This window comes from Dermacentor silvarum, chromosome 3 (genome assembly GCF_013339745.2).
Source record: "Dermacentor silvarum isolate Dsil-2018 chromosome 3, BIME_Dsil_1.4, whole genome shotgun sequence".
Classification (NCBI taxonomy): Eukaryota; Metazoa; Arthropoda; class Arachnida; order Ixodida; family Ixodidae; genus Dermacentor; species Dermacentor silvarum.
The window spans coordinates 145,508,565-145,526,467 of NC_051156.1; the positions used below are offsets into that span (position 1 = coordinate 145,508,565).

Sequence of the window (17,903 nt, forward strand, 5' to 3'; positions counted from 1 at the left end):
TCCTTTTTGCTTGTGTATTTATATCAATCTAGTCCATTTTCCATCATTTCATTGCGGTAGCAGGGCCAGAATTTTAAATTGATATTATAACTGCATAAGCTACGCTAAATGATGGCGTCGACCTGTTTCTCAATGCCCGAGGATATTGGGTGCAGCTGAGAAAGAAAAAAAAACAATGGCAGGGATTTTATATAACTATAACATTTGGGTGATTTATGTCATGGCATTTTCTAACAGTACTTTGATGTATTGCTTCTCTTTGCAGAAACAATCCAACTGTAACTTACTTGAAGAAGAAGGAAAGATATAGGCATCGAGCTCAACCCTCCATAATCATCCATAATGGACGCAATGGAGAAATAAATTTGGTCGCCACAACAAGCACAGTCTCGATTGCAATTCTTTTGTTTTGTGTTTCGCCATATGAGTTGCACAAGCCAGGTGGCAAGGCACAATTTCGCGAAATTACCTTTGTTCGGAAATGATGAGCATTCTGTTATATTGCCCTATCGTGTAGTAGAGCGACTACCTTTCGTGTATCGCCGTGGGTACTGAATCATTTTTTTTTTGCTTTACACGCAATGGTTAGCGTTAGTGGCGATTTATTGACCACGCATATCTTTGTTAAATTAAAGATAACGAACATACCCTCATTTTGCCCCCGAATGTCTCCGACCGCGCCTTTTGTTGCACATGAATAGCGAGTTATGTTTTCCTTAGTCCCCTGAGTAAACATTTGTATTTAACGCAATCTGGTGCTTAGCCGTCCCAGTAATAAATTTTGTAATACTAAATTTCACGTAATTTAGGACGGTCTTGTTCTATGTCCTCCTGCATACTGTCATTGCTTGAATTCAGGTACTCTTTCCAATTACTCATATTTCAAAGCTGTTGCCATAGTTAAGCAGTTATGTCGATTAGGTGATTCGAGCCCTGGTAGAGGGCTCCTAATGTGTCTACGGAGACCCTACGTAGTCGAATGCTTTCATGGCGCTACATACTAATGTTTTTTAGGCTTCGAATTTCTCATAGAAAGGTAGAGACCTGAGCCACCATGGACTTACGAAATCTTGAACCACCAGCTGCAAATGCCCGATTACACAATAGCACCACAATAGTACAAATTTGCACAAATGATATGGTGGATATAGAGGGCGGAAGAAGCGCATTAGCGTTTGTGATTCCGTCAGTCAAAGTGTCTTGAGCAGCCCGACTTCACTGCGCCGTCTCGTCAACATTATGCGAGAGCGTTACCATTGAAGCAGCCTTAAGGAAACTAACGTCTTGTCGGACTCACCAAGTTGCAGCGCTATGGGACAGCAAGCCCGCCCTGTAGTTGTTGCAGCAAGGCTTTGTATTGGAGAAGTGCAAAGTAAGTTCTTTATATCTTCTAAGAGAAATGCGTAGCCTTGGATTTACCATAAGGATTCAATGTCTTCCGTCGCATGCAGGGGTAGCGTGAAAGGAATGCGGCTGATAGACTCTCGAAATGCCTTAGACCACAGGCCAACAGGAAAGGCTACTGAGATCACCATGGTTGCCAGTCATTTCCACTCTTTACGGTCGCTACCTCACCAGCGCCGTGTGACAAAGGGACTGAATCGGCCAGATAGTCCTTGCTGGACCCACTGCACACGGAATACGCGCGTACTACGGCATGGCTACGGGAGATCGGGCTCGCCGCGTCTGCGTTATGTGTGTTACTTGAATTACTCGATGTTGATAGCTATTTATTGCAGTGTCTCGGGCATATTACTGAGCGCAATATTTAAAGAAAAGCGTTCTTTGTGTTACATTCTTGACACTTTGCTATAAGCAGGTAGGTTCCTATCTCGCCTCGCTATAAGAAAAATAAAATAATGCGTCACCGATGGTGCCATCGAACAATGCAGCCGGGTTCTCTAACCTTTAGACCACGATCTCTTTTTTTTCTTTATTGCCTTTAAACAATTCACACAGAAATACATCATACAAGTATGCCAGCCCAACAAGGGATGAGGAGAGAAACAATAAAAAAAAATTGGAGGACGCTTAAGCTTCGCGCTTAAGAGTGGACCGCGATAACAATCAAAGATCCCTGACTGTTTGTCAGGCTTCCTGCAACTGCAGCTTTCTTTTTTCTGCACGTTCGCCTCGACGCGCCGCTGCCGAGGAGGCGAGCGCCATCCGGATAGAGTTTTGAAGCGAAAGCTTCATTACGCTACCTGGGGCAGCCGTCGGCGACTCAACAGTTTTCACCTTGAGAGCTAGAGGTCAAACCACAAGATAGCATTAAGGCGCGTTTATAGTCCATCGGCACGCGGGCGAGCGTCATCAGACGCCGGGCGCGTCGGAGCGCATTGGCCGCGCGTCCGGTTACGTTGGCGGCGCCAGTACGTCGAACCATCGGTCGAACTATAGCCGCTGTTGTTCTCGCCAACGTGACATAACGTGTGCGCGCGTTCACGCTACGTCGCACCATATATTTAGACCTTTACGGAGCCCTGAAAGGAGATATCGCCGCCGTTGCCCGAGTGGAGTTGGGCGAAACCACACCTCGGCCACAGCTCGACAATGGGCCTAGCCAGGGCAGTGAAGCTTTCGCTATCAACCAGGGTTAATCAAAGCTAAACCACAGCATTTTTTTGCAAGGAACCCGACTCTGGCGCGTTGCTGTATAAATGGTAGAAAAGCTGAAAAAAAAAGGGCAAGCTTGCACTCGGTTGCGCCAAACTTAGGCACAGCGAAACTTACTGGCTGCTACTGCTAGGTATTAACTTGATTGCTTCTAGGATTTAACTTGGTTTAGCGATCACTTTCGGAGGTACCTTCCCTTTCGCGACATTTCGCGTAACTAGCGTTGAACGCGTCGGCGCCTACGAGCGACAGCACTCCTGGAAAGCCACAAGCGCAGGCAGGCTAACCAAGTTTGGTACAATGCCAAGAACGCTGTCGCTTGCTGACGCCGAACGTGTTGGCGACATTTCGCGTGACTAGCGCTGGATGCGTCGGCGCCTACGAGCGACAGCGTTCCTGGCATGCCACAAACACAGGTAGACTAACCAAGGTTGGCACATTGCCAAGAACGCTGCTGCTTGCCGACGCCGAACGCGTTGGAGGCTAGCCGCTCGATATCAATCGGCCAGCTTCGCTGTGTCTTGAGCGTTGCGCGGCCTAGTGCAAGCTTTCGCCTTTTTTTTTTCTCTAGGCTCAGCTCGCCGCGGAGAGGAGAGGCGGGGGTCGGGAAGGCGGGGAAATGGCGAGGAGGAGACCGCGTGCGCATGCACGTGGTCCCCTCTTCCTTCGGGTTGCCATGGCTACGGCGCGGCAGTTTCTTGGCACGCACCACAAATTACGGCTGGCGTAAACAGCTTCGCTTTTAAAATGACTTTTTGTTTTAGTTTCCGTGTGACAGAATTATGTTTTCTCGTATATTCCAATTGCAATCCGACGCTATCATACCTGTAGGTTGTGGTTAAGTCGTACATTACAATTTTCCAGACGCATTTTACTTTGAGAAAATCAATTAGTTCACCAGCGCCTCTGCAGCACACGGAGGGCCTGGGTGGTCAGGGTGGTTCGGGATCACTTTCCTGGCCGCGGAAGCCAACGCCAAGACCGGCACTGGATTTTCTGCGACATGGGGCCCTTACCGCTGTCGCGTTAAATCTCTGACTAGTTTACGAGCCTTTCTAATCTAGGAAGCCAGTCGGGTTTCAGTTCTTGCCGTTTATAATACGCTTGAACACTTCTGCTTAGAGATTCACGAAAGTGACTCCATATCGGCGTTGCAACGTATGCGCGATGAATCACGGGCAACGGACGTGTTTCTATTTCCAATTCGCTGTGCGCATCAACTTGTTTACCGGTCTCGTGCTGCGCGTCTAAACAGTGACGAACGTTTTAGAAAGGAGGCGCTCGGCCGAAACAATTGCCGGGATGGCTTGATAGCTAGAATAACCTACAGCCTACAACATCGTTGACCTCCACCTCTTGGAGGGAACCAACGCCACCTAGACTGGCTCAAGGCCGGGGGGCTGCCCTCCGTCACTCTCATCTGATGCACCGTCATAGTGCGACGTACGCAATGACGCTTGCGGCGGTGCTCATCATGCCAGCTTTGTTGGAAATCCGGTAGCTGCCGGAACGTTGTTTCTGCTGCGCAGAAGTAGGGGCCTCACACGCTCTGTCGCCCACGGATGTTGTCCCAGGGATATGTTATAACTATACAGATTCCTAGTAAACTGTGCGGTTAGAAGAACGTCACAGGAGCTCCACCGCTACGTTGAACCTAGCTTTTGCTTTCATCGCTTCTTCTTCCTTAAGTCGAGACTGCCATTAGTTTCTGATATTCATTACCTGTCGGCATAGGTAAACTTGCAACCAGATAGCTCTTTTAACTAAAAAGCATGCAGTTTTGTAAAAGAGAGAGAGAGAGAAAGAACTTTATTCAGAAAAAATAGGGCTAATGGGGCCGGAGGGATGGTCCTAAGTCTTCGACTCCAGTGGCCACCGCCACGTGCCGGCCCTTGTCAAGGAGTCTCAATTCAGTGTCCAGTTTAGTCCGGGTGAGAATGGCTGTCCAAGGCCCATAAAATATTTTTGTGCTAATTAGGGTGAATTTGAATTTTCGAGCCGTGCTGTGCACTCCCATAGCACGTCACGCAAGGATGGCTCCCCCCACATCAGGGGCCTTGATTGGCATATCTGGTTGGCCAGATGGCATGCCACCGCCCCAGACAAGGGTAGGTGTTTGTCTAGATTTTTCTGTGTAGCCGAACTTCCCCCATTGCTAATTGCGGCTTCGGCTCGGCGAGTCCTTGGTGTGATCGACTTTGATGTTCTAAAACATCGCACGCTATAGTATTCGCTTGTTGTTTTTCATTGGGGTGTATTTCCTTGCTCGAGATTGAAGTCTCGCGAGCAAAACGTCCGCCCCTGTGTTGCCAGTGGCACAGAACATGCCCCGGACACCATACAATGTGATGTTCTTGCCTTAGTCAATCGCACAAGATGTTAAGGGCGATCCTGGGGATTCCTTCACGGAGGAAGAGTCGTGCAATTCTTCCTATCATTCTGGTGAATTGTTTTACGGAAGTCTTTTAGAGTTTGAGCGTGTGGTCCGCTCTTGAGTTCTATCCACAACCCTAAAATCATAATTTTTAAAATTTTTTAATTGCCCTATTTCCAAGCTTCAGTTCATTTGTCGTAATATTTTCCATGCACCTAAGTCCATTCTGGTTTTTCAGCTGCACATTTCATTCCGTTCTCAGTGGTGAAATCGTGCACTATGTTTATTACTTGTCAAAAGATTTTCCATAACTTCAAATTTTTGCTATTCTTGCCTCAGCCACCATTTCTGTAAAGGAAGCAAATAAAATTGTTGCTTTCGCATAATACCTTGTATCTTTTTCAGTAACAAAGTACAAGTTACGCAAAAAAGATGTTTGAGTACAAAAAAACATTCTTCTACACAATGTATAGCACTAGTGGAGTGGTTGCATTTCGATTTATAATGTGCTTGTAAGAACACCAGTATTGATGCAATACTTTCAACCATGTGTCATTATTGATATTCCGTGTCATTGAGTTACAAAGAGTGACCCAAGCTGTTACGAAAATGTATTAACTGCTCAGCGATTACAACAGATGCCTTATTAAAACTGTCGTGCAAACTGGAGATGAAAATGAATGACTGATTTTACTCATTTCAATAGCAAGACTATGGACACTCCAGCCGATTCTCGCCGTCGGCTTCGGTGTCGCCGTGCTGTTCCGTTTAATGTCCAAGGGCGATAACACCGTCGCCGCGCGCCGTATGCTGTATGTGCGAGCGAACGCACGCGACGATCGTGGCTCATTCTGCCGCGCGCGAGTGAGGAAAGCGGGAACCAAACGCGCCGTCTTCCGTCGTGTGAAACGTAGGGGAGGTGGACGGGGACGGAGGGAGGGGGGTGCGTCATTGTCCTCCTGCAGCTACTGCGTATTTCGCCACCGGGCGCAAGAGGTTCTGACGATCGCGGCTCAATCTAGGGCGCGAAAGGGTGGAAAGCGGGGAGGGTGGGCGGTAGGGAGCAACTGCGTACTTAACGCGGCCGTGCGCGGTCTGGCGCGCCGTATCTTGAATGCGATCTGCAGAAGGCTCAAACCCTTGTGCGTGCTTTTCCTCGGCCCTCAGTTTGCGTTGAAGCGATAGAGAGCACGAATGTCACTTCACTACTGCTGCGGCCGCGCTTCCTGAAGCCAGCGTTTTGACAGCGAGTGTCCGCGGTCATCGAGTTTTGCGATTTGCGGGCCCTATGGTTTTGCATTTGACTTGGCACACAGAATTATTGTACCTTGAAATGTCATTATTGGCTCTATTCTGCATGTTAAAAGCTACAAGGTTCCGATGCTTTCATGCTATCATGTCACCTGTTATAGTGGGGACAAGATTACATCCTTCATGAAATGATTAGCCTTTCGAGGTTTGAGGTAAATGTTTGCATGCTGAGGGGAAGGCGGGGTCAACCCTGATGCAGCTGACTGGCCTGCCCTGCTAGAGTTTTTGAAACCGCGTGCGATTGACTTCAGTTTTTCAAAAGCTAATTGAAATGAACAGATCGCTAGGACATGATAAGCTATGTTGTCCTCAATATTTGCATACAATATCAATGTAAAATTTCTTTCAAGAAAGATAATTTAAAGCAAGCTTCACGAGTTGAAATCATATTAGAGATCAGTATGTCCGCCGCATAACTGCAAACAGTCGTTATTGCAGTGCTCATGAGGTTTATGTTTTGCAGAACTCAACAAATATGTGAATATAAACTTTTAAGTATTCGTAGTTTTTGTGAAGAAAGCACTTCATGTCAGAACCTTATAATTTTCCGAGGCCAGTTTTAATAAGACAACATATTTTTTTAACTTTTCTATCACCAACATCGTGGTTCAATTTTCCAAGGGGGCTAATACTCTTGCCAAATGTGGCCTTTGAGGCAGTTTCTGACAGTGTACTACAGATAAATATTCACCATCTGTCATAAAACGCTATATTGCATTCATTTGTGTAAAAGCTGAGCGCCCTAAAGTACGACTTAATTAACAGCTGTGTCACACTTATGTAACGTGTGCTACGATAAAATATAACGTAATATTTTCTCTTCGACCACACGGAAAAGGCAAATGTTACCACTGCTGCAGGAGACACTAATTTGACTTTTCTATCGCTTCAGTTGGCAATTCAACACTTTCTATGGGACGTGAGAAGAGGAACATAATATCGAATTAGACAAAATAGTACCTGTTTACTGCGTAGCCAATTTAGGTTGCCAGGTCGAACCAATTTTTTCCCTCTAGCACAATTACAGGGGGATCACAAAAACGTTTGCTTTCAAAGCTATATTTTGCCCTTTTCAAATGTATCTATGTAGTCCCCCCTTATGTTAGGTGCCAAGTAGAAACAAAACAAGCAATAGATAAGCCCACTAGTTTGCAAAAGCAGCTGTTCATACATAATAAGGTTTATTAGGATGGGTGTGAATTTTGGTTGCAATCGTAAAATTAATATGCTACTCAAATGACTCCTGGTCCTTTCTCGTTAACCTTCACAAATGCTGATGAACGTCAACACCTGTGCACCAACTTCAGTCGAATTCTTTAAAGGTTTTACGGATGACGGCTTATTCCTCCACTCGGGTTCACACCAAAGCAGGCGTCAGCGTGCGACATGTCTGCGTACAAATGAGTCTTGGCCAAGACTACTAAGCACATTCGCTGTCAAATCTTTCGCACGCAGGTGTTGTTCTCCAACATAGGGTCTAGCTCACGACACGGCGTCGTGGCCATGACGTCGCCTTCCAAACACAACTATTTCTTTCTCTCTCTCTTTCTGCCGTATCTTCCCACCAGCAATTTATTTTTTTTTCGTTATTTTGACCCTTACGGCACATGCATAGAGCCCCCTCAGTAAGCCTTCCCTGTTCATTTCTACCTTGATGCTTCTCACCGTTAAATGTAGGGCCCCCTAGCGTTAGAGCATCTCTGAAATCTTTTTTTGTATCAATCCTTCTCTAAAACATCTGACAAGCGTCCTCGTCAAGGTTAGGACGCGACACTTAATTACTGTTTTGCCAGCGTGGCCCATCTCAGCGTACTCCGGTTTTACTTTACGGAAGCGCGCAGAATAACAAATGTTTCAGGCTTGTCTTGCTCGTTTTTCTTTTGCTGATTTTTTGTGTGGTTTTCCGCTAGAGGGTGCCATAAAGGAATAACTATTCGTATAAAAAGGCCCACGAACAGAGCTCATTCAGCAGTCGGCTCAACAGCAGCTCTTAAGTCACCATGGTAAGAAACCCTGTTCTTCCGATTCATGAATAGCAGAGTGCCGCTTGCGATGCTCTAGCCAGTTGGCTAGAGATATAGGCCGTAATGCAAGATTAATCTTCAAACAGAATAGATAATTAAGATTATGCATAGAACCAGCGTATAAATCATACCAATAATAAAGAAAGCTACCCCGTAATAAGTACAATCTTCCAAAAAAGTGCATTTTTGTAGGACACGCTCATGATTTTCCAGATCCGTGCTTGCGTCCTCTTGGCTCTTGCCACCAGCGCTCTCGCTGGCTACACCGGCTACGACCTTGGCCACGGTTACGGTCTTGGCTATGGCTACGGTGGTCTAGGATACGGCTATGGTCTCGGTTGCTGTCGGTTGTTGTCAGTTGCCGCTGCTGCTCCAGCCGTCACCCGAGTTGCTGCCACCTACCACGCCCCAGCCGTTGCCACCTATGCTGCTGCTCCAGTTGCCGCCTACGCTGCCACCCCAGCAATCGCCAGCTACGCTGCTGCTCCAGCCGTCACCACGTACGCTGCTGCCCCAACTGTTGCCACCACCGCTTTCCACCACGCCCCAGCTGTGGCCAATGTTGCCCACGCTGCCCCAGCTGTCGCTGCTTACCACGCCGCTCCAGTCTACAACTACGGTGTCGGAACCCTTGGTTACGGCGTTGGCCACTATGGCTATGGTCACGGTCTCCTCGGCTACGGCCTGAACTACGGCTATGGTCTTGGCTCTCCCTACCACTACGGTGCCCTTCTCCGCAAGAAGAAGTGTGAGTAGATTTTTTAGTCCTTTGTGCGAGTATATTTATTTGAATCTAGTTCGTTGATTATTTCGTTGTGGCAGCAAGACTAGCGTGTTGGAGACACAAAAGTGCTTTATTTGCCACACTATAATATGGCTGTAACCTGTTTCCTAATAGCCGTAGATGTTTATTTATTTACTGAATTGGTTTGCACATAAAAAATAATCACAGAGAAGAGGAGAAGAACTACCTCTCAACTGCCACCAGGAGCACTGTCAATGAAGAACAGGAGAAATGGGAAGAATGATGAGAAGTTAAAAAATATGGGGCAGCAGTTGAATGGAGAATAACCCACTCATCGGGCGCTACTTACCGTCCGGCAAATGATACACAAATTTCCTGAAATTTGGAGCAGGATGGTAGGCTATATTTGGGAGTCTAGGTTTATCACCTTCAAGGATGCTAGTGCAGATACGAAAAAAACAGACATAGATGCCATATACATTGAATTCTTTGGTGAGTGATGTCATTGCAGTTACTAATAGTATTTTCTTTTCTTTTGCTCTTTGCAGAAACCATCCATCTGTACCTTATCTGAAGAACCCGACAGGTTATAGGCATCGACTTCGATCTATCGCCATCCTATATATTGGAGGCAATGGAGGAATAAAATTGGCTTGTATAACAAGCACAATCACACCTGCCTTTCTTTGCCTGCGTGTTCTGCCATGTGAGCTAAGCAAAAGGCATGTGATAAGGTGGTCATTTTGCAAAGTATTATTTGCTCCGAAATGATGAGCGTGAGTGGTGGCGTGGAGCAGAGGAAGAATACCCGGCTTCTAATATGAAGGTCGTAAGTTTGAATTCTTCTCCAGTCAACTACATTTTCAGGCGCGGAGTGGTGCGTGACACCAGCAGAAAAAAAAATATAGCCGAGAACTAGCGGGGCTATACTAGTCCAGGTGAACCAAATTAGGAAGGATCACTGAGCTTCGACAAAGTCACTCCCTCACCAGAACAGGAATTGGCTTCCCTGGTGCAGTATTCGGCCACTACCTCCCTCATGTCTTCTACAATTAACCCATGGCCCTCAGTCCCCAGTGGCTGCGGAGCACCTGACGAAGGCGGCAGTCAGACCTGCGATGCATCAGAGGGTGCTAAGAATCTCTGGGTCCGGACAGGCCGCCAATGGAAACTGAACCTGGCAACGTTCAACACGCGCATCCTATCGAATGAGGTTAGCTTAGCAGGACTATTTGAGGAATTATGAGGCATTGCCTGGGACATTATTGGCCTTAGTGCGGTTAGAACTGGGGAGGCTTATACAGTGCTGACTAACGGCCACGCCCTCTGCTACAGAGGTCTTCCAGATAATACAGAATTCGGGGTAAGATTTCTAGTCCATAAGGACATAGCGGGCAACATTGATGAATTCTACAGCATTATTGCGAGGGTAGCAGTCGTCGTAATAAAGCTGAATAGGATGTACAAAATGAAGGTAGTACAAGCCTACGCCCCAACCTCCAGTCACGATGATGAAGAAATAGAAGTTTTATGAAGATGTTGAATTAGAAATGAGAAAGGTGGAAACTCAGTATACTGTAGTCATGGGCGACTTCAGTGCAAAAGTGGGGAAAAAGCAGGCTGGTGCGCAAGCAATTGGCAACAACGGCATCGATTCTAGGAAAACTAGAGGAGAGATGTTGGCAGCATTTACGGAAAGGAATAGGCTCCGAATAATGAATACCTCCTTCAGGAAGCGCAGCACCACGAAGTGGAGCTGGAAAATTCCTAATGGAGAAACAACGAATGAAATAGATTTCATATTCTGCCGATCCTAGCATAGTGCAAGATGTAGAAGTGTTAGGTAGGGTAAAGTGCAGTGACCATAGGTTAGTGAGATCTAGGATTTCTCTCAATTTGAAGAGAAAATGAATAAATTTAGTCATGAAGAAACAGGCCAATCTAGAAGCAGTAAGGGTAAGAGCAGACCAATTAAGGTTGGTGGCCGCAAACAAATATGCAGCTTTAGAACAGGAAGATGAAGATAACATAGAGGTAATGATTGAAACTGTAACTAGGCTGATCTCAGAAGCAGCAGTTGGAGTGGGAGGTAAGGCACAAAGGCAACCAGTAGGTAAGCTCTCCCAATTAACAAAGGACCTAATAAAGAAACGACAAAACATGAAAGTCTCAAACTCAAGAGATCAGATAGAATTCGCTGAACTGTCGAAACTGATTAACAAGAAGAAAGTAACAGATATTCGAAGTTAAAACATGAGAAAGTTTGAGGAAATCTTAAAAGTGGACGCAGCATGAAATCAGTGAGAAGGAAACTTGGCATAGGACAAGGCAACATGTATGCACTGAAAGATAAGCAGGGTAATATCATCAGCAATTTCGATGACATAGTAACAGCAGCGCAAGAATTCTGTACTGACCTGTGCAGTTCCCAGAGTAGCCAAGCTAGTTTCATTCGAAGTAGGGGTGAACAGGATAGAGAGGCTCCTTCTATAGACGTCAGACTCTGCCCAGGCGGCGCTGCGGAAAAACCCGCCACCAGCGCCCCCATCGCAGCCTTGGCGCAAACTGAGTAGTGCAAAGAGAGCTGTCCGCAAGCGAAGCTGCATAGGCCACAATAGAGCCCCGTCTTTCGGTTTTTTAAAGGCACGGTTTCCTAAAAATCAAGGACCTGGAAAGCTTCTTCCGCCCATCCACGCTTCGGAAAGGGAGCAGGGCGAAGTACGTGTACAATGTAAAAGAAGTTTCAGGTGTTATTTCGGCGCGCTGCAACTCGCAAGTACAGCGAGCATCGTACAACGTCGAGTTCGAGGCAAGCACTCCGACGTCCGTTCTCTAGCGCCTAAATGTGTTAAATTTGGGTACGTACATAATGTCAAAGCGATGAAGTACATATATGATTAAGTCAGGTAACTATGTAGCTTAGGGTCAGTGGTACAAAGCTCGCTTTATCAGGGGCGGACGGCCCTGGCGACCTTCGCCTTTTCAGTTGCGTTCTCGCTTCAGCTCTCGCTTCTTGGGCGTTCGAGCGTGTTATCCCGCATCTTCGAATGTTTTCTTCACAGTTGTCTTCCGTTTGTATTTACTGCAAATGGAGATACGTGCGTGTCCGCTTTCGCGGGATACAACCGAAGGCAAAACAAACCAGCTAGCAGACGCTTAAAACAACACACGCGCACAAATGAATGTAAAGAAACGCGACATTTTTTTTTCTAAACACGTGCGTTACTTCGCAATTACTCATCCAGTGCTCCCACAGCAACTTTATTTCTCAGATTACAAAAAAAAAGAAAAACGCTGTCAAGAGGGCTCAGTGCATTGCGAAACGTGCTCGTTGTATCGAAAAAGCCGAAACTAGAAATAAGCTCGCGATACCACAATTCCCTAGAACATGATTTTGAATTCATAAAGGAACCAAAATGTTTGGTTAAACTGACCTGCCAAATCTCTCCGTTACTCTTGCTGAGTAAAGTGGAGGCGGACGTGTGTAAACAGGTAGAAACATCGATGGCACATACGCAGGATGGTTCACAACTTTGTTTATTCTGTTGCCAACGAAGAGGCGGCTGCAGATTCCTCAGTTTTCACTTGGTTTCCATGGTCCCCCGTGAGGGCTAAGCTAGTTTCATTCGAAGTAGGGGTGAACAGGATAGAGAGGCTCCTTCTATAACAAGCGATGAAGTTAGAAGGGCCTTGAAAGACATGCAAGGGCAAAAGCTGCTGGAGAAGAAGGCATAATAGTCTATTTATTCAAAGATGGCGGAGATATCATGCTTAAAAAGCTTGCAGCCCTCTATACGCAATGCCTCACGACTACAAGTGTACCAGAAAGCTGCAAGAACGCATGCATTATACTCATCCATAAGAAGGGAGACATTAAAGAATTGAAGAAATATAGACCCATTAGCTTGCTTTCAGTATTGTATGCAGTATTCACCAAGATAATTTCCAATAGAATTAGGGCAACACTTGACTTCAGCCAACCAAGAGAATAATCTTGCTTCAGAAATGAATATTCAACGATGGATCATATCCATGTCATCAGTCAGGTAATAGACAAATCTGCGGAGTGCAATCAACCTCTTTATATAGGTTTTATATATTATGAAAAGGCATTTGATTCAGTAAAGATACCAGCAGTCATAGAGATATTGCGTAATCAAGGAGTACCAGAGTCATACGTGAATATCTTGGCAAATATTTACAAGGATACCACAGCTGCATTGGTTCTCCACAAGAAAAGTAGAAAGTTACCTATCAAGAAAGGGGTCAGGCAAGGCGACACGATCTCTCCAATGCTATTCACTGCATGCATAAAGAAGTATTCAAGCCCTTAGACTGGGAAGGCTTAGGAGTGAGGATCAAGGGCAAGTATCTCAGCAACCTTTGATTTGCAGATGACATTGTCCTATTCAGCAACAATGGGGACGAGTTACGACAAATGATTGAGGACCTTAACCGAGAAAGTGTAAGAGTACGGTTGAAGATGAATATGCAGAAGACAAATATAACGTTAAATAGCCTAGCAAAGAAACAGTAATTCGGGATCACCCGTCAGCCTCTAGAGTCTGTAAAGAAGTACGCTTATCTAGGTCAATTACTCACAGAGGACCTTGATCATGAGAAGGAAATTTACAGAAGAATAAAATTGGATTGGAGTGCATACGGCAGGCATTACCAAATCCTGACTGGGAGCTTACCACTGTGGTTGAAAAGAAAAGTGTACAATCATTCAATTCTACCGGTGCTAACATATGGGGCAGAAACTTGGAGGTCAACAAAGAATCTTGAGAATAAGTTGAGGACCGTACAAAGAGAGATGGAACGAAAAATGTTAGGCATAATGCTAAGAGACAGGAAGAGACCGGTGTGGATCAGAGAGCAAATGGGAATAGCCCAAATTCTAGCTGACGTTAAGAGGAAAAAATGGAGCTAGCAGGCCCCGTAATGCGTAGGATGGGTAACCGCTGGAATATTTGAGTTACAGAATGGATACCAAGAGAAGGGAAGTGCAGTCGAGGACAGCAGAAAACTAGATGGAGTGAAGTTAGGAAATTTGCAGGCGCAAGTCGTAATCAGCTAGGTCAAGACAGGGGTAATTGGAGATCGCAGGGAGAGGCCTTCGTGCTGCAGTGGACATAAATATAGGCTGATGATGATGATCATGAAATTTATTTACAAGAAGATAACCTAAAGCAAGCTTCACCATCCTTGCTAGAATATTCCCCTATGCTCCCTGTACTCCTTGATAACGCAACGCCGCTATGACTGCTTGAGCCTCTAATGAATGAAATACCATTCCATAATTTCCGAGATCCGTCTATAGAGGTTCGCAGTACCCTGCATATTTCTCATTCACCTGATGGATGACATAGATGTGATAAATCATGCAATTGCCCTTCCTGAACCCCCCTGTTCTCTTGGACAATGGAACACTCGTGTTGCCTTGATTCGGTTGGAAATTACCTTGATTAATATTTTATACAATACTGTCAAGCAAACTAATGGGTCCATCATATGCTTCAAATCTTCAACGTCACCCTTCCTACGGATAGTTTAATGTTGGCATTTTCTATCTGTCAGGCACGCCTGAAGTCGTGAGGGACTAGGTATAAAGGGTCGCATAGTTTCAATTCATACTGCCACTTTCATTTTTGAATAAATCTGCCGATATTTCATGTTCTCCTGCCATTTTTTGTCTTGCAAGATCCTTCGAACCCTATTGCTAGTTACACCTCAGTATCCTGTTCGTCATTACTTGCAATAATGTTTGCCGGGCTGCGCTCGGTGTTTTCCAGGTTAGCTTATAGGTTTTCTGCTGCGTTTACTATATCAGCGAAATTGTTTTTCACATTACCATTCCGGTTTATCTCGCACTGCATACATCTTGCTCTTTCCTATGCCAAGTTTCCTTCTCACTGATTTAATGCTACATCCACTTCATACTGCTTCCTCAATTTTTCGACATTATACTTTCGCATATCACTTACTTTCTTCTTGTTTATCAGATTGGACAGTTTAGCGAATTCTTTTTGATCTCTTGATTTAGACAATTTCTTGCTTTGAAGTTTCTTGAGGTCCTTTGTTACATGGGAGAGCTTACTTAAATGGCGCTTTAACTTCAGGTTCAACTGCTGCTTCTGAAATCAGTCTAGATAGAGTTTCATTCATTACATCTGTCATCTTCATCTTCCTGTGCTAAAGCTACATGTTTGTCGTAATTACTTCTCATCTGGAAACAAAGGCTACATTCTATTCGTTTTTTTAAGCTGCGCGCCATAACATACTTACGCAACCTAACTTACTGCATAGCACATTATCTCAGTGTCAGCTACGATAAAAATAACGTATTTCCTCGGCCACGAAGTCAGAAAGTTACGGGAATAACCGTTCACAGTTAGCGGACGTAATTACAGAAGCCAATAATTCAGCGTTGCAATCACTTGAATACTCAAGTACTCACCCTCTATACGGCGTGATCAGAGCAACGCATTTTCTTTTTATAGAATATATTTCCTGCTTAGGTGAAAGCAATGTTTAATTTCCTGATCTAAACTATCTTGCGTCTGCCAACTACGGGAGGATCACAAAAAATGTTGGTTTTCAGAACAATACAATACACGCTTCAGATGAATTGATCTAGTCAAAATTTACCTTAGGTACGAAATTCAAGCCGTGCAAGTAATATATAAGAACCACTAGTTTGCAGACAGCATCAGTTCATATAGTTTATGGCTATTATGACGATGTGGGCTTTTGTTTCCACCGTCAATTTAGCACACACACAAGTTCGGGTGCTACTTAACTGACTCCTAGAAATTTCTCGCTGATGTGCACATGTACTCGCTGAGCGTCAGCACCTGCTCACCACGGGAGCATTTCGATCGAATTCTATAAAGGCTTCACGCATGACCGGTTATTCATCCCCTCGGTTTCACTCCAAAGCATGCATCAGTGTGAGACATCTCGTCCGCGTACAAATGAACCTCGGCGCAAGCATGCTGCGTACTTTCCCTGTCGCATCTTTCGAATTCACGTCTTGTTCTCCAAGCACATCGTGGCCATGTCGTGGCATTCCTGGCATATTGTTTTCTCTCTCCGCAGTACCTCGCACCACCCATTTAATTTTTTTGTTTTCACTTCAATTCTTACGACGCAAAGATCGATGCTTGGTCACCCTCTCGCGCTCACTACTGCCTTCGCTCTTCGTGTACCTAAGCTGTAGCGTAGCCTAGCATTAGATCACGTCTCAAAATTTCTTTATTTATTAATTCTCTGAACTCTCTTAGTAGCGTTCTCGCCGAGGGTAGAGCGTGATGCTTCACAACAGTTTGGCCGACGTGTACCCTGTCAGCGTATTCGTGTTTTATTCCTTAACGGATACGGGCAGAATAGCAAAATGATTGCAGACCCGTCTTGCTTCTTTTTTTTTCCTTATGGTGCGTTTTATTGTGCAGTTTCCCACCAGAAGGCGCCCTGAAGCAAGTATTTTTCGTATAAAAGAGTGCACGAACAGATCTCATTCAGCAGTTGGCTCAACAGCAGCTCTCAAGTCATCATGGTGAGAAAGCCTGTTTGTTCTGCTGATCCTTGAATAGCCCAGCGCAGCTTGCGATAGTCACCTCAGTAAAGTTACTTATGACTTTTTCGCGCACCACTCCATTACGGAACGTTACACGCAAAACCTGGCGGCTGATTCTTGGCAATAATAGCTAGCGTGTCGTATAAATTAATAATATTGGAAACATTTTTGCTGTTCAGAAACCTAAAAATGGTATGTCAAACATCGATGATAGCCAGTTACGACAACAATGTTTTTTCTCAATTGGGCTAGAGCTTCAGAACATATCTTATTAGAAATCCATATGTGTTCTGTAGCGTAAATCCTGCTTGTTCCTATATGATTTATCTATGCGTGCACATCAAACGTATACTAGACAAAGCTATGCAGTGACAAGTAATCTTCACAAAAAAGCGCACCCTCACAAAAAAACATGCATAACTCTCCAGATCCGTGCCTGCGTCCTCCTGGTTCTTGCCACCAGCGCTTTCGCTGGCTACACCGGCTACGGCTTTGGCCACGGCTACGGTCTCGGCTACGGCTATGGTGGTCTTGGATACGGCTATGGTCTCGGCTATGCCGGCTACGCTCCAGCTGTGCACACTGTCGCTCACGCTGCCCCAGCCGTCGCCACCGTCGCCCACGCTCCAGTCGCCACCTACGCTGCTGCTCGAGTTGTTGCCGCTGCTCCAGCCGTGACCAGGGTTGCCGCCACCTACGCGGCTGCCCCAGTTGTCGCTGCTGCTCCAGCCGTCACCAGGGTCGCTGCCACCTACCACGCCCCAGCCGTTGCCACCTATGCTGCTGCTCCAGTAGCCACCTACCACGCTGCCCCAGCTGTTGCCACTTATGCCGCTGCTCCAGCTGTCGCCACCTACGCCGCTGCTCCAGCCGTGACCAAGGTTGCCACCACCTACCATGCCCCAGCTGTTGCCGCCGTGGCTCACGCTCCAGTCGCCACCTACGCTGCTGCTCCAGCCGTCGCCACCTACGCTGCTGCTCCAGCTGTCGCCACCTACGCTGCTGCCCCAGCTGTGTCCACCACCACTGTCCACCACGCCCCAGCTGTGGCCACTGTTGCCCACGCTGCCCCAGCTGTCGCTGCCTACCACGCCGCTCCAGTCTACAACTACGGTGTCGGAACCCTTGGTTACGGCGTTGGCCACTATGGCTACGGCCACGGTCTCCTCGGCTACGGCCTGAACTACGGCTATGGCCTTGGCTCTCCCTACCACTATGGTGCCCTTCTCCGCAAGAAGAAGTGTGAGTAGATCT

At 46.1% G+C, this 17,903-nt stretch overlaps 2 protein-coding genes across 2 annotated transcripts; one reads left to right on the plus strand and one right to left on the minus strand.

Moving 5' to 3' along the window:
* Positions 1-4,649: 4,649 nt before the first annotated feature.
* On the plus strand, positions 4,650-9,706 carry LOC125944367 (cuticle protein 64-like). The gene is made up of 3 exons (XM_049664770.1): positions 4,650-4,724; positions 8,539-9,073; positions 9,619-9,706. Coding segments are annotated over exons 1-3 (612 nt in total). The 3' UTR covers positions 9,621-9,706.
* Positions 9,707-13,614: 3,908 nt separating this feature from the next.
* On the minus strand, positions 13,615-17,548 carry LOC125944368 (uncharacterized transmembrane protein DDB_G0289901-like). Its single transcript, XM_049664771.1, has 2 exons — positions 17,048-17,548; positions 13,615-13,635 (listed from the first exon to the last, which is right to left on the minus strand). The coding sequence occupies exons 1-2, from the start codon at positions 17,546-17,548 to the stop codon at positions 13,615-13,617; spliced, it is 522 nt and encodes a 173-aa protein (XP_049520728.1).
* Between the last annotated feature and the right edge of the window lie 355 nt (positions 17,549-17,903).

Excerpts from the sequence above, each read along its gene's own strand:
- LOC125944368 (XM_049664771.1), bottom strand. The coding sequence starts at position 17,548 with ATGGTAGGTGGTGGCAACCTTGGTCACGGCTGGAGCAGCGGCGTAGGT. Across the intron at positions 13,636-17,047 it reads ATGCATGTTTTTTTGTGAGG|ACTCTAGAGGCTGACGGGTG; the intron begins GTGCGCTTTTTT and ends ACTTCTTTACAG.
- LOC125944367 (XM_049664770.1), top strand. The coding sequence starts at position 4,650 with ATGGCTCCCCCCACATCAGGGGCCTTGATTGGCATATCTGGTTGGCCA. Across the intron at positions 4,725-8,538 it reads TGCCACCGCCCCAGACAAGG|ATCCGTGCTTGCGTCCTCTT; the intron begins GTAGGTGTTTGT and ends ATGATTTTCCAG.